Below are 27,867 nucleotides of genomic sequence, written 5' to 3'. Positions count from 1 at the left end.
CGGAGTTTCTGCAGGCTGAGGGACTAACGGACAACCCTCTACCCAGGTTCCAAGTCTGATGCAACTGGTGCTGTTACCAGAAATCCTAAGACCAGGTCCCTCTGCCCCCACCTTCCCTCCCCCAAGAAACCAAGACATGTAGCTTTCTAACAATTCAGACTGTTCATTGTTTTTATTTAGGAGGAATGTATACTGTGAGTTACTTTAAGGGACACAAAAAGCAGAATCATAAAACTGGACTGCAGCCATCACTGCACCAAGGCTGTGCCTGGGCTCTTCCCCACTCTGCTCTTGGAGTCACTGTCAAGACCCCAAAGCCAACAAAGTCCCTTCAACTTGAGTAAAGGAAATAGCTTCAAGCATCAACAATTTTTACAAGTGATTATTCAAAGATAATGCACAATAGCCACAGTTCAGACAAATCAACTACAAAAATCATTAAAAAGAAAGGAGGGAGGGGTCTTGCTTATTAAAAACAAAGATCAGACAGAAGTGAAGTGAACACAGGGTGGAAGCTCTGCCCACTGTCCTGTGTGACTCAGAGGGGTGTTTGGATGCAACGGGGTGGGGCCTGACACGGCTCAATTCCAGCAGGCATGTGGAGCGCAGGGATGCTTCTTGCTCTCTTCCTACAGCAGAAACTGAATATTACAAGTTTGCTAGGTAAGATCCTGGGGGCAACTGGGGATCCTAATCTCTTGAGAGCCCCTGTGCTCCCAGTAATGGGGTGGGGAACAGCTGAGTCACATCTCTGCCAGAGATTCTAATGCCCAAGATGGACCAGAGGTGCCAAACATCCTGAGGAATTGGTAGGTAATAACCCTCCAGCTTGGAGAACCAAGGCAACAGACATCTAATGACTGGGAGCCACATGATCACTCTGCCCCTGCACAGTGAGCACTGGTCACTCTGCAGGTCAGTGCTAATGTTATAATGTGCCTTCAGCTAATATTCCAGGCCTGGCAATACTCACAGAGCCAGGCCCCTTCCGCCCCAGAGGACAGGCACCATTTCCCTACCAGTTCCTTGGGATGCTTTGGTGTCCCACGAAGACACCCTTAGTGTATTTTAAAAACTTGCATTATTTGGTTCAATTTTTGGTCACAGGTACAGAAAGTATAGTAGCCAGAGGAATAAAAGTGCAAACGCGAATATATCTACTACTGAAGAGGTGGGCCAGACAAGGTAGAAGAACTAGTCAGCAGTTTGCAGGGTGAGAGGAGGAGCATGGAAAATCATCTGAGGGCACTGGCTTGGCTCGTTCTTAGATGAAGACATATCTTCCAAAGGAAAGAGGCAGGCGCAGTCCTGGAGGGAGCAGAGACTTGGCAGTCTTTCTGAGCACACCTGGCTGACTTGGCTCCAGAGCCAGACTCTAGAGGTCAAAGGCCCTGGCTGCACCAATATTAGGTGGAAGTGCAGACTAAGGAGTCTACTACCCCTATAAGGAGTCTGTCACCTATAACCGCTGTCTTGATTATGCTAACTCCTTCAAGACTCCTTAACAGGGAGGAAGGCCTCAGGCCTGTGCCCTGCCCACAAATCAACTTCCAAAGCCATCTGGCAAAACCAAAGCTGTGGGATGAGTGGAAAAATACATCTGAATTTAAATCTGTATGACTGCAGTTAAGAACCAATATCTCTGGCATTCTTTTAAAAAGTCCTAATTTACACAGGGCTTGGTCAACTTCCCTTGGGATCAATGCCATGAGAAATATTGTAATGTGCAGAACAATGATCTGACCCAACATGATTTTTTGCCCTATTCTTGCCAAGTTCCAACCATCAGAGCAGATGATTTACATTCTAGGAATTGTCCTGAATTTTTTCATACTAGTTTACTGGGGTCTATGGTCCTATGCCCTGCCTGGGCACATGAGAGTTTGGCAATATTCCAAGGGTAGTGGTCTGTGTCACTCTGCAGGGGGAAACCTTGCCTACTTCTTGGGTAACTTCGCTAGCCCAGTCTGGCTGGTTCTCAACTTCCTGCTGCCCCAGGAAGGGATGCACTTCCTGAGCAGCAGCTTTTTCCTGGCTGGCTAAAGTGCAAGTTCCCATTGCTGAGCAGGATTTGCAGATTCCAATCACATTTCCATTGGCACTGTAGTTTATCAACTGTCATCTTCAATTCCTGCCCTTGTAAATATTTCACCAAATTCTTGGAAGTTCACCTCTTTACCCTCCAGGATGGGGAAGGAGAAACTCAATGATCACAGGTAAGAATCTTTGTAGTGGGTGGGGGTTGGGGAAGTAGAGGGGCCTGTGGAATCCTTACGTGAGATCCTTAGTCCCTGACATGATTCACAGAGAACTCACTGGAACCTAATCAAGTCCACAAGAGGTCAGTGTAGCAAACACACACACAAAGAAGGAAATGGAAAAACAAAATAAAACTTAAGAGGAAATGGGCTGCAGGTCTCAGTGACTGCTTATGCTTTGGGTGGAAAGATAACCCCTTTCTCTTCCTGTAGGTCTCTGCCTCTTCACTTGAAAAAAGAGAAGGGGCCTGGCTAGACTCTGCCTAGGAACCCCAAAGAAAGCAGGATAAATGGGAACCCAAAGTTCTCAGTAACTCTAATTATGGTTCCATTAAAAAAAAAAATAAAGGTGGAGGATAAAAAAATTCCCCCAAACCCTCGGTCAATGTGATGAGAAATGCTACGACCTCCCTCTCTCACTGTGCGGAAAACACCCCCAAGCTCTCAGTCATTGGGGACTGGGCAGAGATAAAAGTTCTTTTCCTCCTGGGGTTTGCTTATCCAGTTTCCATAACCCATGTCCTTTAGGCTCTTTTTGAAGTAGTTCTTGGTTATCTCATAGTCTCGGGCAGCTTTCTTGGCCTCACCATAGGAGAGTTTCAGTAAGTCCCTGCGGTAACGGAAGGAGCAGAGCTTCTTAAACTGAAGAAAAATGTTCTTTTTAGATACCCGGGACAATTCATTTCGTGGCCTGGGGAAACAAAAGCACTGGTTATTCACCTGGGACCGGGAGAGGTGGGAGCCAGAGTGGAGCGACCATGGTAGGAAGTGGCCTTCAGGCTCTGAAGAGCAGGTTTGCTTCTCCTGTACCCTCCTATTTCCTTACCCGTCCACGGTGCCTCTGGTACCATCCAGGATCTCTAGGTCATAGCCATCAGCCAAACACCAGTTGACACTCGTCTCCTTAGTCTTCCCAGATTGCCTTTTGGAATCATATACGCTGACTCGGCCAACCTAGGAATCCCAGGAGTAAAGAGAGAAAGATGGAAACCATTTGGGGATACGTTTTGGAAGCAGGGACTCCCAGATCACTGGAAAGAGGGAGTGCGGGGCCATAGTCTTTCCCCTTTATTTAACATTGTTTGATTATACCAGAGCAGACTCCAGAAATACCATCCACCTCGATTCAGATCAATTCTAGAATAAGAGGAGGAAAGCCCTTAGCATCCAAAGGGAAGAAAGGAGAAGTACTTGGGACACCAACCAAGGCTCCCCTTGACCACAGTAGACATTTTGCTCTGCTGATAGGATTGCTTGAAAAGAAGAAAATACTAAGGGAAAATAGAACAGGGTTATAGCACCTTGGGGTGGTTGACAATGAAGGGGTATCGCAATCCATCCTCGAATGCACTCCCATCTCTTGTCACACGACAGCAGATAGCACGGGTCAGATGTCCTTGGCTGAAAAGGTAACCTGGGTATTAAAAAAAAAAAAAACAAAGTTAAAAAAAAGAAAAAGAAACACATATACTTGTGTTTTCACCAAGAGCTATTAAGAAGCAGAGGTACATGGGGAGTTTGAAGGTATAAAACAGAATTGTTAGGACAGAAAAACAGCTCTTGATAGGAAGAACCTTCTAATTGTGACCACCTAGGACATATGCAGGATCATCAAATACTTAAGCACAAAATAGAATGTTCCACATAAGGTCAAGGATTGTGGAGAACAAGGAAAATTAGATGCTGCTATAGTAATCTGCTGCGTTTCTTTAACGTGTCTTGGAGAGACTGGCCTGGCACATCCTTCCTTAGGTCTGCTGCCTGAACCTGCCTTCCTATCTCTGCACACTGGGCACTCAGAACCCACTACTGATGACTGAGTCAAGCTCACTTTGGAAAGTGGGTTTGAATGCAGTTTTCTGGGATTTGGGTAGAGAAGGACAGATGGGCTCCAACTCGTAAGGCAGGTCCTTACCCAGTGTGACAGATTTGAGATACACAGGCTGCAGGAAGTGGGTCAGCAGTGCCCCTTGTAGGCCCAGCACATTCCAGCGTAGGATTTTGTCACTACAGGACATGGTACGGAGTCTCTCCCCGAGCCGAATGCCATCCCATGTAGGCACAATGTCACTGGACTCCACAGGGATTGTGCCTTCCCCTGTGTGAGAGACTTGGGTCAGATCAACAGAGGCCACCAGACAAGCCACTCTCTAGCGCAGTACCTGTGCTCCTGAGGTCTGAGCCACTGGAGGCGCAAGCATTCATTCTTCATACAGTTTAGTCCCTGGAGCACATGCCAATCACCATACTAGATGCTGGGAACAATAGTGAGCAAACCTCAGTAAGGTCCTTGTTGTCCTGAGATGTTTATGGGGTGATGGGACAGAAAGGGGACACTAAGCAATACACCAATACTCATGTAGGAATTCTAGAAGCCAACAGCACTTGGAAGGCTTTGTGGGACAGCTATGATGGAGGACAGCACAGCAGAGCTCCTGATGTAGAGGAGCCAGGGAAGCTGAGGTACAAAAGAGAAGGAACAGCTGGAGAGACATAGTTTCTGATGCATTCTGACAGATTAGCAAAAACCACACTCTGAGGCAGCAAGGGTTTTGGTGTTTCAAGGGGCTGACCAAAGTGCAAGGGCAACCAGAGCATCCATCAAAGAGAAGAGTGGTGTGGGATGAGGCTGGGAGGTCGTGGCAGCTCCTGCCTTTTTTTTTTTTTTTTTTTTTTTTGTACCAGGGATTGAACCCAGAGGCACTTAACCACTGAGCCACATGCCCAGCCCTTTTTATATTCTATCTAGAGACAGGGCCTCACTGAGTTGCTGAGGCTGGTTTTGAATTCATCAATCTCCTGCCTTGGCCTCCCAAGCTGCTGGGATTACAGGCATGTGCCAATGTGCCTGGCTCAGGTTCTGATTTTGTGTAAATGCAGTGGGAGAACCTATATGGTGCTTGCTTATTTACTTATTTATTTTAAATACCAATTTTACTGAGATACAAGTCATATACCTATAATTCACCTATTTAAAGCATATGATTCAGTGATTTTTAATATTTCCATAGCTATGCACCCCTGGAATTATGCATCAGTATGATTTTAGAATATTTCATCAACCCATAAACAAACCTTTGTTGGCTCTCACTCCCTCTTCTCCCTCCAACCCCACTCACCCCCAGACCTAGGCAACCACTAAGGTACTTTCCGTCTTTATGAATGTGTTTATTCTGGACATGTCATATAAATGGAACCATACAATACGTGATCTTTTTGTGACTGGCTTTTTCACTTAGCATAGTGTTTTCAAGGTTCATCCTTATTGTAGTTGTATCAACGCTTACTTCTTTTTGTGGCCAAAGCATACTCCATTGTTTGGATCTAGCACATTTATATTTATCCATTCATGGTGGGATGGGCGTTTGGGTTGTGTCTCCTTTTCAGGCTGCTATGAAAGTTCCTGTATGGGTTTTTGTGTGAACCTATGCTTGCACTTCTCTTGGGGATACTCCTAGGAGGGAACTGCTGGGTCACACGGTCGCTCTGTTTATACTTCAGGGTGTCTAGCAGGGAACTGACATGATCTGACTCAGGTCTGATGATGACTCATATGACTGCTGAAGCATGAAGGGAACAGGAATGACTTGAGGAGACAGGAAGGAGACACTGGAGGACAGGAGAGGAGAAGGAGCCAGGCAGCAGGACGTACGGTCAGGAGCCAACTGGATGGAGGGCCTGACTCTGGGCATCACATCTGTCAATCATGTAGGCTCTGCATCACCTCTTCATTTCTGTCATCCTCCCCTGAGCACTCCTGTCCATAAAGATCCTCAGGAGGAAAATGCTCCTATCTTTCTTTCCAACCAGGCTCTCTTCTCCTCCTATGGAATCTGAAGATCCCCCGGTCTCCCAAGCTAACAAATTCAAACTGGAGCTTCCCCTTCCTACAGACCTTCCCATGACGAATGGCACATCCTGGTGATCTTGCAGAACCCTTTGTGGCAAGGGAGGAGGATGGGTGGCACTCACCATTCTCCACCTTGGTGCGGAGCTTGCCTTGTTTGGGATTCTCAAAGACAGGGTAGTGGCGGGAATCTGTGCTTTCCACAGCCCGGTCACTGCAGGACTTGTCAAAGAGGGCGCCATCTCCACATGGAGCGGTGCTGCAACACAGGGTGTCTGTCACAACTCACTTGTGTGAACTTCCCTCCAACGCCCTGGGGCCCAAGTCTGCTGCGGTTGGAGTTGGGGATGTTTACTGAAGCCTACGTGGGATGCTGTGAGTACGACAGTCATTCTCCACAGGGCAATGTACCTCGAACACAGAGTGGAGTGTGTGGCTTGTTGTATGGGGTCAGATTTAGGGGCCAGGAGGGCACGTGGATACCCAACCCTGGGAGCCTGGCAGGGTCTGTTCTGACAGCAGCAGAGGTGGTACAGACCTGATATACAGATGAAACGAAACAGTCTTTTTTATTTGGAGCTTCTCTCCTCCCCTAGCAAGCTCAAATATACTATCCTTTGCAGTCTGGGAGTTGTATTTCATTAACTCACTGTAAAGAAACCTATAAAAAGAAAGTGTGGTTAGGAAGGCAGGTTTGATTCTGGTGAGAGCAGATCACGCTTCCATGATCTGACCCCTATCCGAGTCCCAAGTGAGGACAAGTTTTCCCGGTGCAGACCTTCCAGTTTCTCAGGTGGCGAGAGGTAGTGGGGAATTTTCCCGGAGAGATCTCGCATTTCACAAAGCAAAGTTAGCCTTTTGGGTCAGTTTTGTTTCTGCCAAAGGCTTTTTGCTATGGTGACTACAGGGATTCCAGGGCAGAATAAACTGGTTCAAGGCCTACAGGAGGCAATTGCTTCTTTCCACCTCACTCCCTTCATAAATTAAAGAAAAGGTGAACCAGAGGAGAAAGCTAGCAGGGACATGGAGGTTGTTGATAGGTCCTCAAATGGAGATGGAAGGCTGCCTCATCCCCAAGGCCCCGAGGACTCAGAGGTCACTTTGCTTTCAAAAATGGGAATAGAGGAGAGTTAGCAGAAGAAGGATCGCAGAAAAGGACTTAGAAACAGGTTGAGGAGTGGGATGCAGCTGGGTCTTAGGGGGATCAGCTCTAAGATGGGTTCAAGTGCATGGGCTAAAAGCAAAGGACACCCCTGCTGCCTCAGGGACCTGCCAGTCTTGTGTTGGAGCCACTGCACCCAGGTGGGCAGGGGAGGCAGGGCAGAGAGCAGGTGCTGCTCACAGCCTGCTCCAACCCTGCTCACCTGATGAAGCCTCTCCGGGAGATGATTTCCGCATGACAGTCGTTGACGGTTTCTCCCTTTAGGCTGAGAGAATCTCCTTTCACACAGCGATTCCCTGGGAAGGATTTAAAACAAGAAGGGAATAATCAAAGAAAAATGATGGTGAATTGGGTGGAGGCAGTTTGTTTTTCCGACTTGAAAGCAGAAATAGCCTCAATTTGTCAGTTCCTTGGTTCCCACATTCTCTTGCCTAGAGAATAAGGATCCATCCCCACTCAGCTGACTGCAGTTAAAATGACATGCAGGTTGAGTGTCCTTTACACAAATGCTCAGGACTAGAGGGTTTCAGAGTTTGGAGTTTTTCAGATTTTGGAATATTTGCATAGAGGCTGCTGGCTGAGCATCCCTAATTTGTAACTCTTAAGTGCTCCAAAATGTGAAACTCTTTTTTTTTGGTACCAGGGATTGGGCACTTAACCATCAAGTCACATCCCCAGCCCTTTTTTTGTATTTTATTTAGAGACAGGGTCTTGCTAAGTTGCTGAGGTTGGCTTTGAACTTACAATCCTCCTGCCTCAGCCTCCTGAGTGGCTAGGACCATAGGCATGTGTCACCGCACCCAGTCACGTCAGGATATGGGGGTGAGCAACCCTCCCCCTACCTTGGACTTGCTCACATGGACTCCAGGGGAGTGTGAGAAGGACCTGCTTCTAGTCACTGTGGGAGGCCGATGGCTTGGTAGGTGCTCACTCACCTGTCCCCAAGCTGACCACGACACCCATGTCCTCAGAGTCTTTCTTCATAATGATGGCAGCCAGGATCTTGCGGCCGAGCAAGGAAGGTTGGAAACTGTTTGTGAGAGCATTGAAGCACCGGTGGCTCAGCATTGCTATCTGGTCATGGAAGGTACTGCCAGTAAGAGGAAGCTGTGGGGACAGGGGGGAGTGTAAGGACCATGTAGCCATGCCTGGGTCCACCATACTTCACAGTGGGCAGGGAGATCACGTGCTAATGGAGTCGTGCGTCACCTTTCCCCTTTCACATCTAGTGTCCCAGTTATATGCTCTATTGAGGCTAGTAGTATAGCCAAGGGACAATTCACATGACAGCTAGTAATGAGCCAACTCCACCCAGAGAGGAGTTAGCAAGACCCCACCCCCAAAACAAAAAGATAGCACCAAAAGTAGACGTCTTAACTGTCTTTGGCTGTGCTTCTGGGGACCTGGAGAGGAGGAGCATAGTTCTTCTGAGACTGGCCCCTGTCACTGGGGTTACCTCTGTGAAACCCATGCGTTCTGCCTTCTCGTTCTCCCCAATCAAGACACGGAGGGCCGCATCTGCTGCTTCCTGCTTGCCTTGCTTCTTGCTGTGTGCGCAGACGGCTGGAAACCAGCGGCCCCCAACTTTTGCTTGGTAAATGAACCTTTGGGATGAGAAGCAGGATAAAGACAAACACAAGACCTTGAAAGCTGTTGCAGAAAGGGCTGGTTTTGCTTTGAATGTGGCCAGTCTTGCAAACATATGGACCCTCTGATTTTGACAGTTGTTTCTTTAAAGCAGCACTTCCTAGATTTTGGTCATTCATGAATTACAACATGATTTTTGCTAGATCCAAATATCCTGTGGACTATTACTTAATGTTTTCTCTAAATTGATTCTTAAAAAATGCACACACTTTTTTGGGGGGTAGGGGTGGTACTGGGGATTGAACCCCCGAGCTACATTCAAGTGTTTTTCTTTCTTTTTTAAAAATTTGAGATGGGTCTCACTAAGCTGCTCAGGCAGGCTTTGAACTTGTGATCCCTTTGCCTCAGTCTCCTGAGTAGATGGAATTATGCATGCCATTGTGCCCAGCACACATTTAAAAAGGAAATTTCACAGTACTGTAAATGGAACACCAGTGCCATTTGCCATAAATTGAAGGTGGCTATACAACTGAATGTGATACAATTATATGACTAAATTCTGACTAGATACCATACTATTATCTGCAAAGACTCCAGCCAGGCCTGCCTTTACTATAAAGGAAGATTAGGAAGTAACAGAGGGTTTAAAGAACTACTAACACAAAATTTGGACTTTCTTCTTAACTTGAGCAGAAATGAGAAGCAAAGAACTTTCTTCCCACTTGAATCACTTACTTAATACACTGCCTGATTTTTCAAGTACGCAATCCCATTTCCTCCTCCACTTCCTGATTATCTTGCAAGGATTAACCAGGAGAAATCATCACGACAAGGACAGCATTAGGCTGGGGAACCAAGCTTTCTTGGGGAGTTATCTGTGGACTTCTGGCAGACTTGAGATGGACACTGGGTCAGGGACATGGACCTGGAGCACATGGGCTCTCATGACAGTGAAGTGTGCAAGTGCAGGAGGGAGGTGGCCCCCACCATTCCTGGCGGGGGATTTCCACAATCCCAGAGGGAAGAGCACGACAGAGCAAAGCAGCCTGGAAATCTACCAGACAAGGTATTAAGATCCTAGCTTTCACCAGATCTGAATCCACTGTTTGGAAACACAGCTTTGGATAATCCAACTGTGCAGGAACGGAGGCTTCAGTTCTGTGATATATCAGCTCTGAATGTGGGTCTCCGTGTTCAACCACTCTGAGATTCTCACCATTCTTTGGTTATCCTAAGCAGCTGATGTGTTTGCTCCTTTATTTGCCCATGCTGGCAGGTCCCTCCTGGCCAGTGGGCCAAGTTCAGAATGAGATGGACAGTGGCATGAAAAGAGGTTGGGGAATGGGGAACAAACTGGGTAGGATCTTTGCCCGAGGGGTCCAGGAGAATCTCATGACTGCTCTGTCTTTGAAAATAATGTGAACTCCTATACATAGTTTTATACATGTGGCACATCCATGTATATATGCACACATATATTTTCTATTATACATACATACACACATGTGAATGATTCAATTCGTTAATTATGTAATTTGAATCCTTTAGAGTTGTGCTGTCCACTATGACAGCCACATGACGCTATTAAATTAATCAAAATTAAATATAATAATTCAGTTCCTCAATCAAGTTCACCACATTTTAAGTGCTCAATAACCACACATGGCTGGCGGTTAGCCTTTTTAGCAGAATGAGCCGTGAAAGTGACAATAAGTGTGAATGATTGTTCTGAGAGGCTTGGTCGTGAAGGAGCTGAGAAATGAGGTGGTTCCTGGAGGGAGATACAGGGTTGAGGGAAGGTGTCTACAAGTCGGGTGTGTTTACAGGCTGATGGCAATGATCCTGTTGATGACGAGGAGGGGAGATGACTGAAGTGGGAAAGCCCTAGAGCAGATGAGAGGGAGGGGCACACAGGACTCAAGGGAAGGAGGAAGGATGCTTCCTTTGTACTTACTGACAGATATGAGCTTCAGAGGAGGTAGGGAGGTAATGAGAAGACAAAGCATTTCTTACATGATTTATTGTTATTTTCTGGAGTGGGAAGTGGGGTTATTAGTTCAGAGTGAGGATCAGGGGTGTGGATGTAAATTGGAGGCCAAGGTTCAAAATGGTTCTCAGAATAGGAAAGGAAATTTAGTAGACAAGTGCTGGGAAAGCAGAGCCAAAGTGTGGGGAGAGAAAAAGTGACACTCTTTCACTCAAAACCATCAATGGCTCTCCACGGCTTATGTGGTAAAAGCACTGACCCACAGGCCAGCCCTACAGGCCATCGGAGCACTCTGCACTCATCCACACCAGGCTTCCCTCCTGCCCTCTGCTCACCCTTGGCTCTCTTCCTATCTCTTTACTGGCTCTGCTCTCCTCCAACCACCAGACTAGTGATGTAGTCATCCCTTAGTCTCCACAGGGGGAATGGATGCAGGACCCCTACAGACACTGAGATCTGAGGCTGCTCAAGAGCCTACGTAAAATGGACTCACAGTATTTGCATATGACCTCTGCACATCCTCCACTTTAAGCTATCTCTAGATTACTTACAGTATCTAATACAGCATAAGTGCTATCTAAGCAGGTGTTGCACTGTAAGGTGTAAGGAAGGAAGACAAGAAGTAGGAGTCTGTATGTGTTTAGTACAGATACAGATTCAAATTACATAATTAACAAATTAAAAAAATATTTCCAATCCATGCTTGGTTGAACAGATGCATGCAGAACCCATGGATAAGGAGGGCTAACTGTGCTGTGTCCTTTGCCGAGAACCTTTTCTGTTAGTCACCCTTAGGGTCTCAGCTTCCTTTGGGGGTCCTTCCCCCTCCCTAAGTCAAGTCCTGCCACTACACATTGTCACTGCCCTCAGCAACTCCAGCCCTTTGTAACACTTGGGATAGATAAGATCTCATGCTTACTTAGGCGACTGCTGGTCACCAGGCTCCTGTACTAATAGAAGGACCTCTGCAGGTATGTGCTGAGTGAATACAGCACAGAGACCAGTGGGAACATCTCATCCAATGATCCAGGTAAGAGAATATTATGGGGGCTGAGATTGGAGCTGACACTAGAGAAAGGGACAAGAGGAGGGGACTTGGGATGGCAATCAAAGGATGACTTGATTAGAGGAGGTGAAGGGCATGGAGGAAAAGGTGAGGATGATGATGATGATGATGATGATGATAACATGCTAGGGATGTGGCTCAGTGGTTGAGTGCCCCAGGTTCAACCCCTGATACAAAAAGAAAAAAGAAAAAAAAAAAAAAGGAAATACACTGAAACTTTTTTATAAAGGAGTGAGTTTAAAGAAAAAGGAGGTCTGCTGGGCGTGGTGGTGTATACCTGTGGTTCTAGTGATTCAGGAAGTTGAGGCAGGAGGGTCACAAGTTTGAGGCCAACTTCAGCAACCTAGTGAGACCCTGTCTCAAAATAAAAAATAAACAGTGCCGGGGATGTGGTATAGTGTCCCTGGGTTCCATCCCCAGTACTGTGGGGGCACTGGGAGGTTTACTGAGAATGAAGGATATGAACCAGTTAAACAGCAGGAGAGAGAATGTACCTCCCCTTCCTAGGTGACTTCAACAATGGGCAAATGTATCCTGCCACAAGGGGGCAGTGGAGAACCTTTTCTGCCTTCCTAGTCTCAGGGTTCTAAATTGGGTTATGCTGGCCAAAGGGTTAAGGCTTGTATTATGTTAAAAGCTCTAACATGCTAATAAACAGTAATGATCCAAAAGAAAACTGGATAAGGACAGAAAAGGTATCTCACATAAAAATAAATGCAAATCACATATAAACATGAATAAATAAATGTTGTTACTATTACAGATAAAAGTATAACAAGGTGCCATTTTCATGAGCTTTTTCTCCTTAATGGCTCTTTTTAATTTGAAAATTTAAATACCACATCTTTCCCCTACTTTACACAGTGACTTTAACTCTGCAGTCCAGGTCTTTAGAGATGGTTTCATATAACCATATTGTTCTTTTACATGGTTGTTCAGTACTCTTTAGAGGGGACGTACTATAGTTGACTTAACCAATCTGCAAATGATGGCACTTGAGACCATTTCAAGCCTTTGGCTCCTATAAACAATGCTGCATCAAAAACCTTTGCACGTACATCATGCGCTGTATGTGTGTGTGGGGGATTCAGAGTGGCAGCGCTGGGCTGAAGGCACTGTACTCTATGCTCAGCTACAATGCAGATGATGAAGTGCATCACTGTTTTGTAAGTACACTGTCAAAGTGTAAATTTAATTTACAAAATGAAGTTGTGTACCTTTTTATTTATTGACAATTCATTGTCTTTCTTTCTTCTTTCTCTCTCTCGGTACGAGGGAAATGAACCCAGGGGCCCTTTTTATTTTTTATTTTGAGTCAGGGTCTCGCTGAGTTGGTTAGGGCCTTGCTAAGTTGCTGAGGCTGGCTTTCAATCTGTGATCTTCATGCCTCAACCTACTGAGCTGCTGGGATTACAGGTGTGCACCACCATGCCTGGCAATTCATTCTATTTCTTCTCCTATGAATGTACAGTTCACATGCTTACTTTCCTCCTGAGATTTTCCATTAAAGATTTCTTTACAACCCCTCATATATCACAGAAATTAGCCTTTGGACTGTGGTGCATTGTGGTGTTTTTTCTCAGGGAGTCCTTTGACTTCACACCATTTTTTCTTACAGTTACATTTTCCAGGTTTTCTACTTTATGACTTTATGTTTTGTGTCTCTGGAAAGGCTTTGCCACTCGAAGATTCTAGAAACATCCCTTCTTTCCATCTAGTGATTGTTTAATTTCATTTATTTTACATTAGACCTTGGATCTGTAAAAATTTAGGAGTAGGGAAGGAGGCAGATAAGCAGGTCTGGCTTTGTTTTTAAGATGGGTAGCTGGCAATCCCACCACATCACTAAATAACCCATCATTTCCCCACTAATTTGAAGTCTTATGTTTACAACATACAAAAATACCATTTATATCTATCTTTACTTTTTGGGTGCTCCAAGCTGATTCACTGATGCACCTTTCCAGCTATGTACAGTACAACACTATTTTAAAATTTGGTAGGGGCTGGAGCTGTATCTCAGTGGTAGAGTGCTTGCCTATCATGGATGAGGCACTGGATTCTTTTTTTTTTTTTTTCCCCTGAATTTCCTAGCTATTTTTACCTATTTATTTTTCATATGAAATTCAGAATCAAGTTTTTTACATCCAAAATAAATTCACATTAAGTGTGAAGATTAATTTGGGGACAGCTGTTATCTTTAAAATAGATTTTCCTGGCCTGGGGGTGTAGCTCAGTGGTAGAACATGTACCTAGTCTGTGTGAGGTTCTTGGTTTGATCCCCAGCACCACAAAAAACCAAAACACTAAAAAAATTTAACTATCTAATAACAGATTCTTTGTCCCATTTAATCAAATCTCCCTTCATATCTTTCCTTACCATTTTACTTAATGTTGTGCCTATATTGCTCCTATTAGAACTATGCCTAGGTAGTTTATCTTTTTAGCTGCTGTTGTAATAGGTTAACTTCTTCCACTACATTTCCCAATTGCTTATTGCTGCAAACACATAAGCTCTTTTTAAAAATAACTTTATTTTATTTATTTATTTATTTATTTTTATGTGGTGCTGAGGATGGAACCCAGTGGCTCACACATGCTAGGAAGAGCTCTACCACTGAGCCACAACCCCAGCCCACACATAGGCTCTTAATTCTTATATATTACATTGTAATTTCCTACTTTTCTCAATTCTCTGCCTCTGTATTTCTTTAGTTTTTGTGTGAGTATTTCAGGTATACAATCAAATCATCCTAACTACCTCTTTCTTCTTTATATACATTTTTTTCTTTTCTTTTTCTTTTCCTTTTCCTTTTCTTCTTTCACTCGCTCCCTTTCTCCCTCCCTCTGTCTCTTTCTCTCTTTTTATTTTGGTACTTGGAATTGAACTTAGGGGTGCTTTACCACTGAGCTATACCCCAAGACCTTTTAATTTTTATTATTTTGAGGTAGGGTTTCACCAGGTTGCTTAGGGCCTTGTTAAGTTTCTGAGGTTAGCCTCAAACTTGTACTAAAGATAGAGTACATGAACCATATACACTTAAAAAAGTCTATCAATGCTGGGCATGGTGGTGCATGTCTATAATTCCAGTGACTCAGGAAAAGAGGTAGGAGGGTCTCAAGTCAGTCTCCTGAGTCACTGGGATCACAGGTGTGTGCCACTGTGCCTGGCATGTACACTTATTTCTTTCTCTTGACTGGCACTGGCTAAATTCCAGAATAATGTCTAATAATAATGACAATGACAACTACATATCCCTCCTGATTTTAATGGGAACAGTTCTAGGTTCATCATTAAATAAGATGCTGGTTTTTGATTTCAAATGTATTTTTATCATGCTAAGGAGGTATTCAATCATTTTAAATTTACTGACAGCTTGATTTTTTTAAATCTGAATGGACACTGAATTTTATAAATGCCTTTTTAAAATCCCTGGAGATAATTATCTGGTTTCTCTCCTTTGATCTATTTATATGGTAAATAATAATAATAAATATCCTAACAGATTAATCTTTACAATGCAGTGAGATACCATTTTTTCCCATTTTAGAATGGCAAAGATAAAAATTTTAATGATATCATACTAGTCTGGCTGGAGTTAGGGAAGAGCCATTCTTACATATTGTTGATAGAAGCATAAAATGGTGTAATCTTGTTAGAGGAAAATTACTCATATTTGTATAAATTTACATATTAAAATTCTGAATGCTCATAAACAGGCTATAGCATTGTTTGTAACAGCAGAAGTCTGGAAACAATCCAAGAGCTCTCCAAGAGGGATTGGTTAACTAAACCATGTGCACGCTAACAATACACTTTATAGCTATATTAAAACAATATAGGGTTATATAATACTATTACATTGTTGTATAAAATCAAGCTATAGATCAATGCCTATGTGAAACCAATGGGAGGGAGACACACTTGCCTGTACTTACATGAAGACACTCAAGAGAGACTTATGATGCAAAGTCATTCAATGTTGATGGGGGTTGTAGATATGAGATGAGAGTTGGGCCCAAGGGAGACTGAACTTTTTATATTTTTTTTATTTTAAAATACTTTTTTTTTAAATTTTGAGTAGTCTATTACCTACACAAAAAATTTAAAACCTAAAAGAACACACATCACCATGGCCCCAAAATTTCACTCTAAAAATTTTCTACTGACAGTTTTGAGGATTAAGCAAAAACATACAGTATGAGGAAATTCAGGGTAAGAGTGTTTCTAGTAGTGTGACCAAAGCAACCTAAATGTCACTGCAAGTGGGTTAAACAAATTATGCTAATGAGGGGCTTCCAGGTAATAGCAACATTTTATTTACTTAAATAGGTGGTGGTGCATCAGTATCTATTTTAGAAAAGGTCTGTTGTATCTCTTACTTATTAAGTAATTTTAAAACTACAAGCATTGAGTCAATGAAATATCATGCAGCTGTGCAATATATTTGTATTTATCTCTTGAGACTCACTGGTAGAAGGTGTTGAACAGAACGTATGCTATAGGTTTATTTTTTGTTTAAAAAAAAAAGAGAGGAAAAAGTGCTAGTTATGCATAGAAATTTCTAGACAAACTCAAGGTAACTGTGCAGGTCTTGGGAGAGAAACTAGAAATCTGGGATAGAAATAAGACTTTGCAGACTTCTTTGATCAGTTTGAAAGATTTTCTATGTACACATGTATTCTTTCAGAAATTAAAAATGTAAGGATCATGCTCACTGGAAGAGTAATTATTCTCAAGATGGCAGCCTCTTCATCTAAGAGGCTGTGCAGATAGGGTTGGATTTGTTTCCCTCACTTGCCTTTCCTGTCATTGACAGCCAAACACAGTCTTTCTTTCCCTGGATGATACATCACCCACACCTGATGACACACAGCTGTAGCTGGGACTGGAACACTCACTTGGGTTCATGAGGAGGTCCAGACTGGTCCACCAACTTGAACTCAGCAGCAAAGCCATGGGAGCGGGCATACTCTAACAAGCCACCCACAGGGTTGGTATTCAGGTATCTGACGAGCTCACCAATCCTCCTGATCTTGTTGGGCATCCCAGAGTCCAAGTTGTCCAGTGATTCTGAGTTCGTACCTCCAGACTAAAGAAGAATTAGCCAAACAAAAAGGACCATAAACATATGAAGAAACTCTGAGGGACTCATGGGTAATCCTGACCTGTGCTTAGTTGCTAAAATTGATCTGAAGTGCTTGAGCAGGAGAAATGCCTCACCTGGTCATCAATTGAGTTGGTTGCCTCCTCGTGCAGGGCCTTCATGGCTTCTTCTGCGGCCATTTGCTTTGCCACTTTCTTGCTGGGGGCACTCACAGTGGGGAAAGTTTGGGCTCCCACAGCCACACAGTACTGGAACCTGACAGGAGAGGGAGGAAGGAGGCAGCAAATGGTTTTGATTGTGGAGACTGTCCTAACCCTGTTAGGCTAACAGTCCTTACTACAGAACATCTCTTGTACACATCACTTTGTATAGTCATTTCTGCCTTGAATAGACAGTGCCCCTCACCCACCTGCTGCCCCAGTATCTCTCCGCCTGACTCCCCGCTTTCAAAATGCAACTTTCCCTTCCTCCAGAACCCTTTTCTTGAACATGTAAGTTCATAGTCCCTCAGACAGCTGCTCAGGCCCACCAAGGTCCTGGGCCTTTCTGTCCCACCAGCAGTGACCTCCAAGCCACAAACCCCTCCTTGTCCTTGGTCCTTTTGAACTCCTAATTCCAGCTTCTCTGCTTCCTAAGTGGCAGTCAGGCTCTGCAGGCCTCCCTTCCATACTGAAGCAGAAGAAATTGCTCAGAGAAAATAAGTTGCCATTTCTAAGGAAGAGGATGAGTCTCTCTTTTTGAGAAAGTGTTAGCAGAGACATGATTCATGGGACATACTTGGGGTCATGGGCAGGGCCTTCTTTGGACAGGAGCCGGAATTCACAGGAGTTCCCCAATTTGTGCATACACTCAAGCAATGTAGTGACAGGGCTCTTTCCAGAAAATAAGGATGGTGTTGAAGTGGTAGTAGGCTGGGGCTCTGCTATCTGGTGAAAATGAGACAAGAAAAACAAAAGACAAAATGAAGACAACACTGGTTAGTCCTTCTCAGCAAAAGGGATGGGGATGGGAGAATTTCTTTTGGAGAGTTAAATGTTAAAGGCTGGCCTTCCAAAGCAGAGCTACTGGGGATTTCCTAGGCTTGGCAGGAAAGGCTTCCCAGAAAAGAGGATGGACATGCTAATCCTTTGGTCTCTTTTAAGTTTGACAGTGTGTACAAGGAGTTAGGTTGAAAGGGGGGCAGAAGAGGGAGCTGGGAATGAGAAGACGACAAGCAGGTTGGAGAGGTGGGTAGAGGAAGGCCAGGAAACTCTCTTGGAAAAAGAGACCAGGACTTTTAGAACAGGATTGCTTCTAGGGGGGCAGTTAAAATCCTAACACTTCGAACACGGAGAGATGAAATCAACCTCTGGGAAGGATCCCTACCTTCTCTGGTTCTTTCTCTGTGGAATAGCAGGATAAGTCCTCTGGCTTTCCACTGTCCTTGGCTTTGGCCTCCTGAAGCAGGATTGTCATGGCTTTCAGAGCTGCATCCTGCTTGGCCACTTTCTTGCTGCCAGCTTCAGCTGGGGGAAACTCTCGGCCACTGATGACAACCTGGAATTTAAATCTTGGTGGAGAGCAATTAGACATGTGAACACCAAGCTAGGCCATCCCTCTACTCTTTCCAAAGAAATCTCTGTCCCATGTGTTCCACTACACTGAGGGGCTTCTGGACTTGTGGAGGAGGGTAGCCAAGGAGGCTTGGCTTGTCCCTTCTTTTTTTGGTACCAAGGATTGAATTCAGGAACACTTAACTAATGAGCCATATCCACCATTCTTTTTTTATTTTATTTAGAGACAGGGTCTCACTGAATTGACTAGGGTCTTGCTAAATTGCTGGGGCTGACTTTGAACTCATGATACTCCCGCCTCAGCCTCCTCTGGAGCTGCTGACATTACAGGGTGTGCACCATTGTGCCTGGCAGCTTGTCCCTTCTTTTAGGGAACAAAGCAGTCAGTGATCTGTCCCCATAGTTCGGTGAAGCAAGCACAGCTGCAACGAGGATATGAACCTTGCTCATGGGAGAACCACCATGTTTTAAGTTTTGTACAATAAGTAATGGGCTAAAATCACCATTGTAGTCTTGTCAGCAACTCAAAGGCCTTCATCCTAAAGCAACAAGGTGGACTGGCCTCCTCGGGGAAGTCCCAAAAGATAGTGAAGGGATGTGGCTCAGTGGCACAGTGCTTGTCTACCACGCATGAGACCCTGGGATTGATCCCCAGCACTGCAAAAAGAAAGGGGGAAAAAAAGGAAAAAGATAGCAAAAGTGTGTACAGACCAGTCTCCTGTTCTCCAGGCACCTGCCATTTATCAGGGGCCTGCCAGGCTGAGGCAGCAAAGGAAAGGCAGGCTGGTAATGCGGGTTGGGGGAAGACTGGCGAGCCACCAGGACTGTTTGTCCCTAACTTACCCCTAAAGAGAATTCACTATTAAAATTTGTTTTAAGTCATCCTATAGGTCTCAATATTTCCCAAGCCTGAGGTGAAGGAATTTCCTTTGTTATAAAGAAAACCCAAAGCATTTGTTATAGGCACTAGACTCAGCCCAGGCCTCTTATATTCAAGCTTTTAAATTTGTTCAGCTCTTCACTCGATCTGGGATTTCATCTTAAAAAGTAGGTCAAACTTCTTATTTCCTAGGTCTTCTGAAATACTTACACATGGCATCAACGTTTCGTATAGCTAAAGTTCAAAAAATGATTAACCACAAAAATGATTGTCCCCCAACTTTGGACAAGGGGGTGGTGGGAAAATAAAGAGTGACAGCCTCCCAGCCACTATCCAGAACAGAGACAAAACAGACCTGGCCCTGCCAGCTTTAGGACAAACATATCCCTTTTCTTAACAGTTCCCCCATAATGCCAACTTGGTGCCATTAAGACAGTCAGATAAAGACCAAGGACCAAAGCTGGGAATAGTCACCAGCCACATAAGAATGTTTTGGTCAACAATGTTTTGGCCAATTATGGACCACGTAATATAACAGTGGTCCCATAAGATAATATTGCCTAGTGACATCACAGCTGTCTTAAGTTTGTGTAAGCACACTGTAGATTCGTACAATGACAAAATCACCTAACAACACATTTCTCAGAATGTGTCCCTGTCGTTGACAAGTGTCTACATAAAAGTTGGTGGCATTCTTCCCATTCTCACTGGTTCTGTCTAGCAGCAGCCTGCTGCCACTCAGACAGAGTCAATGGCTCCAGTCCTCTGCTAGGTCCTTTCTGGGCCCATCTGTCTTTTTCAATCTGTCCTCTGGACTGTGGGACCAAGAATGCAAGGCCCAGCCAGCTGTCTGAAGGAATCTCTAATTACTTAGCTCAGGTGCTTCTTAACAATTACTAGCCCACCTCTGTGCAGAGGAGGTGTTTAAAATTAGACTACCACCTTCAACAGGCAGGCAGGCAGGCAGGCAGGCTAGGCCTTTTCCTCCTGGCTGAGCAGGGGTGCACCTGGGGCTGCCTGCAGCATTAGCCACCCTTATCCAGTGTGTGTGGCCTACCCTTTGGTGGGCCTGTTCCTATACCTCTTTTAGGAACTCAACTTGGAGGGGGAGGGGAAGATACGTAGGAGGAGGTGGGAAGGAAATTAGGTCTTCCATCGCCTCTGGCCTTAGGGGCAGGCATAATATGATGCTTGAAAGCCAGTGAGTTCTAAGGAAGCTTCATTTCAGCCAAGAGTCAACATTTGCTCAGCCAAGATTCTGGCTGGTTCAAGGTCTATCATCTTGCTCAATATCCAGAGAAAGGGCCAACTGAGGGTGATTTAGCCAAAGGGCAGAAAAGGAAGAGGGAAAAAAGAGGGGCCACCAAAGGGCACTGCTCACAAGTCAGCTGAGACTGTGTAGTAGTGAGACTACTTGATCCCAACCCTAGGCGCGGTTCCTGGGTGGTCTCTTACCGAGGTTCATGGGGTGGTCCACTCTGCTCTATCAGGTTGAACTCACAGGTCTGACTAGCGAACTGAGCATACTCTAACAGCCCGCTGATGGGGTTCTTCAGCTGGCACTCTGTCAGTTTCTTGTAGGGTGAACACCGTGGCAAGCCATGGCTGTAGAAGGAGGGCATCTCCATGATGGCTCGAAACTCACCTGGTGCCGCATGGATACTATTCAAGTCATCTGGGATGTCATCTGTGGCCCACTGGCCATTTTCAAAGTCAACATACCCTGCTTTAGAGGGGCCATTGTGATAAACAGGTGGTTTCAGTTTCATTGGTCCTGGTCTGGGCTCCTGTCTACCTTCTAACTTCAAGATAGGTTCCTGCCCATTCTCCACTTTTTCTGTGGTCATCATGTTGTTTGAGGCATTTGACGGTGGTAGGTGATAGGTGGGGAATGCCGTGTTTCTATTGGTCTCGGGGACAGCACCCGGAGTGGCTGCAAGAGCACTGTGTGTATTTCTCTTGATTTGCATCCTCTCGCGCTTCTTGTCTGTCAAGTACCATGTGGGAATTGCCCCTTTCCTGTACACATCGCCCTGCTTTTCCAAGTCACTCAGCACTGCATTTACATCTCGGGCTCTGGTGAAGCCAATATTTTTAGCCAGACTCAGGGCAGAGCAGTTAGACACATTGAACAGGTAGTCACAGATTTTCTCCTTGATCTCAGCCATGTCAAAAGGCTCAGAAGGTTCTTCTAAATCAGATGTGGGGCTACTTTCTTCAGATTCTGAATGGAGCTCTGAATTTGGGGCTCCCCTATGAATGTCAGGTTTTGCTACTTCGCTGGGCTGGCTCCAGGCCTGAACAGAGACTGTGATGCTCCACAAAGGAGGTATTCCTGGCCTCCTCTGTAGCTTACCCTTCTTCACCAGAGAATATAAAGTTTGATTGACTTCTTTCTTCGGAATCCTGAGCTTCCTGGCCAGTTCTCGCGCTGTGGTGTCCTTCCCTTCCCCGAGCTCCTTTAAGAACTCTAAGATCCTTTTTTCCTGATCCTGGCTGATGTTCAGCTCCTGGAAGCGTGAGGAAAGCCTGTCAACACCTCTCCATGGCAGACTCCTGCCAGCTGGCAAAGGAAGCTGAGACACTACCTGGAGCCCCTGACTTCTGAGACGCACGCCGCTACAGGCACCCCAGATCTCAGGCTGCCTGGTTTCAACAGGTGGTCCCGGAAACCTTGACCAGTGTCCTGGGAAGAATACTGGTGGTGGCAGGGATGGTGTCTGCTTTCCAGTTAGGGGCACTTCTGAGAGCCGCCCCTGGAGGAACTCTATTTGCTGGAGCCGGAAACTATTAGTGTGAGATTCCTGCCAAGGCTGCTGCTGTCTGGCCTTGCTGTGCTCATATCCTTGACCGGGGCGGGGGCAGCGTCTGTTGAAGAAACACCCCTGTGGAACGAGAGGAAGGGGAAGAAGAAGTGAACTAAGGCTGCAGTGGGAGGTAGATGCTCCTAATTTCTAATGGTCTGAGAAGGAGACAGAGTCACGGGCTCATGACCTAGCCAGGGTGACTTAGTCACCTCCTAAGGACTGCGTAGGGGCCCACCAATGGCAAACAGGGAACAGGAGGCAGAACACACAGGGCACCCAGTAGGGGTTAAAATGACTCAGCGTTAGCCTCTCCAGAGACCTAACTTAGTCTTTCCTTTTCCATAGAATTTTAGAGGACTGAGAAGGAAACTTTCCACCAACTCCAAAAATTACCCTTCTAAAATCAGAAAACAAACAAATTGTATTTTGTCTTAAAAGCAAAACCAGAACCCCGAAAAAGCAAGGGAGTTAGGGGGCTGGGGAATGGGACAAAGTCAAGGTCATCCCTCCTTGAGTCAGGGTCCCCACCACGTTGGCCCCCTTGTCTCTAAAATCTGTCACCTGATGCCTATGACATCAGGAGAAATTTAAGCTAATTGGACAAAAATGAACCCCAGCCCTTCTGGGTTATTGAAAGGAAAGGGACTGCGGAGGGTCACCTGCTTTTCACTGCCCTCCCAGAAGGACCAGAATTTGGTTTTAGGGGAGCTGGAAAGTGTCCTCATAAAAATGGCACTGTCCTTGCTCCTCGGCATGGTACCAGGGTTTGGGATTTTGAGGGACACCTGGTACTTCTGCCCAAACAGCCAGGCTCACCGGAATGTGTAGAGCTGGCAGGGTCCCTTCCTCACCACCTCGGCCAGCCTTCCACCTTCCTGCTACCTCCCAATTGCTGCCTCCATAGTCCTTCCTTCTGAACTCCGTTGTTTGGGGCACAAGAGACCCCCAATTCTCAGGTCTCTGTAGATTTACTGCAATGAAACAGCTGTGGCCCCATCCCAAGCTGCCCACAATCCAGTTCTCCTCTTCTCCCCAGTGCTGTTCACTGGAGTGGAGCAGGTAGGAGCTACTCATGGAGCTGGGGGTGGCTGCAAGCACTCTGCTTCCTTTCCCCATGGCTTGCAGACTTGGGAGGGGCAGCAGCTCATGCTTATGCCCCTTCCTCTGATTCTCCTGAAGGCTCCATGGGCAGCTGTGCCCCGTTCTTCAATAGCTGCTGCTTTCTACTTCTCCACATCCCTGTCACAAGTAGGGGACATTAGCATTCTTGCTAATCACTCTTTTGAAATTCTGGTTGTAGGGTTCCTTAATTTCTACGACAGTGGCCTCCATCTCCTATTTACAGGCATGTTTGGCTTGTCCAGCTGCTCCTTCGATATCACCATTAATGCTAACCCAAGCCACCACTGACCCTTCAACCCTGAAACTCTTTTCCAGTGGCTGGGAAACTGTCTGAAAAGGGCCAGAGAGCTCTGCCATTATAGTGCAAGGCAGCCACGCACAGTAGGTAAACTGTTCTTGACAACTTCTTTACCAGTAACTTCATTCACAAATCAAGGACTTGGCTGAGGGCTGCAGCTTGCTGACTCCTGCTCCTTTCTGATGGCAGCTTTCCCACATTTCTACAACTTCCACTCCTAACTCTGGGGGAGCCTGTTCCTCATGTGACCCCACTGGAGCTACCTACTACTCCCCACCCTGCTCCAGACACTCCTTCATCCTGCCTGGATCTCACGGTCAGTTTGCCTCTCTCCCCAACACCCATTGGGAGCTCTTTCTCTGCCCAAGCTTCCATATGGTAATGGAGTACAATGATTTGTGTTAACAGGTCCTTATACATCCCTTCTCTTGAACATTGGTTGGGTCTTCACCGCTTGGTCAATTCAGTTCAACAAACCTGTTTTGGCTCACTGTAGATTAAGCCTTCTTCTTCACAAAATTCTCCTCCGAGATTTGGTGACACAGCATCAAAGATCTCCTCTCATATCTCTTTTTCCATCTCTGTTCCCTTCTCCTGCTCCTTTCTATATAATCAGTCCCCACGGTTTGTCTAAGGAGTTCTTCCTTTATATTTTGTTCGCTAGGTTGATTTCATCCACTCCCCCGACCTAAGCTAGCCCTCTGAAGCAACTCACATCTCTCTCTAGCTACCACTTTGTACCAAAGTTTAAGATCTGATTTTCCAATTACCTAGATATCTGTCCACTCAGGTATCCTGCCATTATCTCAAATGCTACCTGTTCTGAACCAAATTTATCATTTCCCTCAAAGCCATCCTCCTCTCCTGTTGTTATCACTGTTCATGGCATCGTCCTTGTAGGTTAAGGCCAGGGACCCGAGTCTCCTTCCCTTTCTGCCTACCCTCCTTCCTCACCTCCCCCATCTAACCAGGTGGTCGCCAGGGCCTGTGTGGTATACTACTTCTGTATGAAAGGTGTCTCATTCCAGTTCCAGCCCCTCATCATCACCTCTTACTCAGACAGGAACAGAAACCCCAAATCATTCTACTCCTCTACACGCCAAACCAACGTGGCAGCTCTTCCCTCTACTGCCACCTGGCACAATTGACCCTTTCCTTAAAAATCTCCTAAATGCCACCTTCTTCAGGAGACTCCTGACTCCCACTTCCCTCAGCCCAGAGCTTCCTCTCCTGGAATTCCTCCCACTCAGTGCCTGGTATACCATTTGCTTTTTATCATAGCTATTAGATTAAAAAAAAAAAAAAGCATGGCCCAGACAGTGAATCTGAAAGGTAATTAACAATGTCGGGTATCCTAGAAATCACACCTCCACTCCAGACACAGTACTGATGGAGGCTGTGGCTGACTCCACAGTGAGCTCTTGGGGGACAGGGACGATGCTACCGTCACCAGCGCCTGGCACAAAGTTAACCACCAAACAACCAACATGAATGTGTGAATGCAGCATCCCCACAACTCCTCCCCTAGCCTCTTGTTTTTTTTTGGCGGGGAGAGGGGATTGAGCCCAGGTATGCTTTACCACTGAGCTATATCCCAAGTCCTTTTTTATTTTGAGACAGGTTCTATCTATTTATTTATTAGTTGTTCATGGACCTTTATTTTTATTTATACGTGGTGCTGAGAGTTGAACCTAGTGCCTTATACATGCTGGGCAAGCACACTACCACTGAGGCACGATCCCAGTTCTCTCCTGTTATTATACCTCTGTCCCCCATATATTGCTAGGGACAGAGATGCTGTGTGGACAGAGCTTAATTATGGGGACTTTAGGGGTTTTCTAATGAGCTCTTTGAGTACCTTTGGAGAAAGACACTTCATTTTGAAGTGGTTAAATCAGTTTCTACTAGCTGCTTTCTAGAGTTAAACTGCTACTCTTATCCAAATTTGGCAAATATTTGAGTGTCCACCTAAAAAAAAGGGTTGAATCAATTATGATACACTCATGCTACGGAAAAGTTTAAAAAATATGGCCAAGGTGCTATGTACACCTGTAATTCCAGTGACTCAGGAGCCTGAGGCAGGAAGATTGCAAGTTTGAGGCTAGCCTCAGCAACTTAGTAAGACCCTGTGTTTAAAAAAAAAAGGACTGGGAATATAGCTCAGTAGTAAAGTGCCCCTGGGTTCAATCCATAGTATGTGTGTGTGCACGCGCATGTATGTTTTAGATCTATTTGTATTCACTTACAGAAAATTTAGGAAAAATGTGTTGAATGAAACCACAACAAAGCAAGTTGCAGAGTACATACACATTATTTTTCTCTTATAAATAAGGGAAAACTCACATGTGTGTATATGCACATACATAAAGTATGTGTGCAAGCTAGAATGAATTCAGAGAAAAGAAGAAATGATATTTGAATCTGTTAACAGGTATTTTAGCAAACTTATGTTAGAGGGAGAGGGAAGATTATTAACTTTGTCTTCTTACCCCTTTCAGCACCCTAAAACCCAAGTCCCACTTTGGAACAGTCATGTAGATAACCACCAATGGCAGTGGTGGAGAGGAAGAAGTGGGAAACCAACCCACAGTGGTCCTTTCTAAACCCCCAATCTCACCCCTCTCCCACTTCATGCCTATTTTACTGTGCAAACTGTGTAACAAGTCATCTAACGTTCACTGCCTCCTGGATTTCATTTTAATTTGGCCTTGTACATTTAGCTTAAGAGAATAAAGCCCCTCACCTTTGCCACATGGGCTCCACAGCTCATACTCTGGTATGTGTGAAGAAATGCTTTTTCATCAAGTCAGGAGTCCCTAATCCTTTTAAAGGGCCTTATTTATTTTTTGGTACTGGAGACAGAACCCAGGGCCTTGCACATGCTAGGCAAGTGCTCTTATCATTGAGGTACATCCTCAGATGTACCCTCAGAAGGTACATCCCTCAGAAGGGATTTAAAAAATATATGTATATATATTAATATGTATACATAACAGCTTTTTATAAATGGAGGTATAACTTGCATACAGTAAAATTTATGCTTTTTAGTGTACAACTCTGAGTTTTAACAACTACCACTACAGCGAAGATACAGAACACTTCAATGCTGGCAAGTCTGTAGTCCCAACTACTCCAGAGGTTAAGGCGAGAGGATTTCAAGTTCAACACTAGCCTGGGCAATTTAGCAGAGACACTGACCAAAAAAAAAAAAAAAAAAAAAAAAAAAAAAAAAAATTTAAAAAGGGCTGGGGATGCAGCTCACTGAGACAGTGCTTGCCTAGCATGCCTGAGGTCCTGCATTCACAGCCGCCGCCGTTCCAACAAAAAAGGAAAGAAAGGCAGGCAGACAGACATAGAGCACTTTTACTTCCCCGAAAAGTGTTCTCATGTTCCTCTGCTGTCAACCTCTTCCCCCTGGCAGACATCTGTTTTCCGTTCCTATAGCCTCATTTTTCCAGAATGCCATGTACATGGACAAAGAAACCTTTTGAGTCTGGTTTCTTTTCCTTAGTATACCACATTTGTATACTAAGATTGTAACAACATACATGTTGCATAAAAGTGTTATTCCTTATTAAACTGTTGAGCCATATTCCATTGCAAGGATCTATCGGGTTTATTAATCTGTTGAAAGACATCTGTGTTCTGTTTTTTCCAGTTTTTAGCTATGATGAATAAAGCTTTACAGACGTCCTCCTACAGGTTATTAAAGGCTATTTTTAGTTTTGCCACGGCCTTCAGGAGGTGCAAAGGATGCAGAGAGGAGGGCTGCTAAAAGTAAAGAAAGTTGTTCATGTGGGGCTAGAGCGAGACTGGGGGGCCAGCAAAAGAGTCCTAGCAGAAAGTGACATGGGGCTGGGGTCTTGCTGCTCAGGCGAGGTGCATTATGTCCCCAAGCCCTCCTCCGCACTCCGCTCCACGCGGCAGAATTAACTGACTTGATACGAATCCCGGAACAGCAATTGTGCTTGGCAAAAGGAAACACAACTCGCCCGAGTCACGCTCTTCAACGCGAACGCCCGCGGGGTCGCAGGACGAGTCTGGAGCAGGACTGCTTACCTGCCGCGGATCCATGGCGACCCCCAGGCATCGCCCAGCTGGCCCGCGTCCCGACCACCGCACAAGCACCCGGAGCCCCCAGGCGACGCGAACCCCGCCCCCGCCAGTGCGCAGGGCCGCAAGATGGCTCCGG

General features: G+C 45.3%; 1 protein-coding gene across 2 annotated transcripts; it reads right to left on the bottom strand.

The window, feature by feature from the left end:
* Nucleotides 1–369: 369 nt before the first annotated feature.
* On the bottom strand, nt 370–27,867 carry Adar (adenosine deaminase RNA specific). Of its 2 annotated transcripts, none has more exons than XM_047550581.1 (15): nt 27,735–27,867; nt 20,904–22,333; nt 18,381–18,564; nt 17,793–17,941; nt 17,132–17,270; nt 16,810–17,000; nt 8,646–8,871; nt 8,203–8,374; nt 7,470–7,563; nt 6,644–6,766; nt 6,231–6,364; nt 4,174–4,356; nt 3,560–3,672; nt 3,085–3,212; nt 370–2,949 (listed from the first exon to the last, which is right to left on the bottom strand). In XM_047550581.1, exons 1-15 carry the CDS (start codon nt 27,747–27,749, stop codon nt 2,703–2,705), a joined length of 3,528 nt encoding a protein of 1,175 aa, XP_047406537.1. In that variant the 5' UTR covers nt 27,750–27,867; the 3' UTR covers nt 370–2,702. The 2 variants fall into 2 exon arrangements, with proteins under 2 accessions (XP_047406537.1, XP_047406543.1); XM_047550587.1 differs by having other exon boundaries at nt 8,724–8,871.

Source organism: Sciurus carolinensis, chromosome 1 (assembly GCF_902686445.1).
Source record: "Sciurus carolinensis chromosome 1, mSciCar1.2, whole genome shotgun sequence".
Classification (NCBI taxonomy): domain Eukaryota; kingdom Metazoa; phylum Chordata; class Mammalia; order Rodentia; family Sciuridae; genus Sciurus; species Sciurus carolinensis.
The sequence above is the reverse complement of the archived record's forward strand: the minus strand, read 5'-3'. Positions and strand labels throughout refer to the sequence as shown.

Excerpts from the sequence above, each read along its gene's own strand:
- Adar (XM_047550581.1), bottom strand. Across the intron at positions 6,767-7,469 it reads TCCCGGAGAGGCTTCATCAG|GTTTCTTTACAGTGAGTTAA; the intron begins GTGAGCAGGGTT and ends TTCTTTTTATAG. Across the intron at positions 3,213-3,559 it reads TCATTGTCAACCACCCCAAG|GTTGGCCGAGTCAGCGTATA; the intron begins GTGCTATAACCC and ends TGGGATTCCTAG.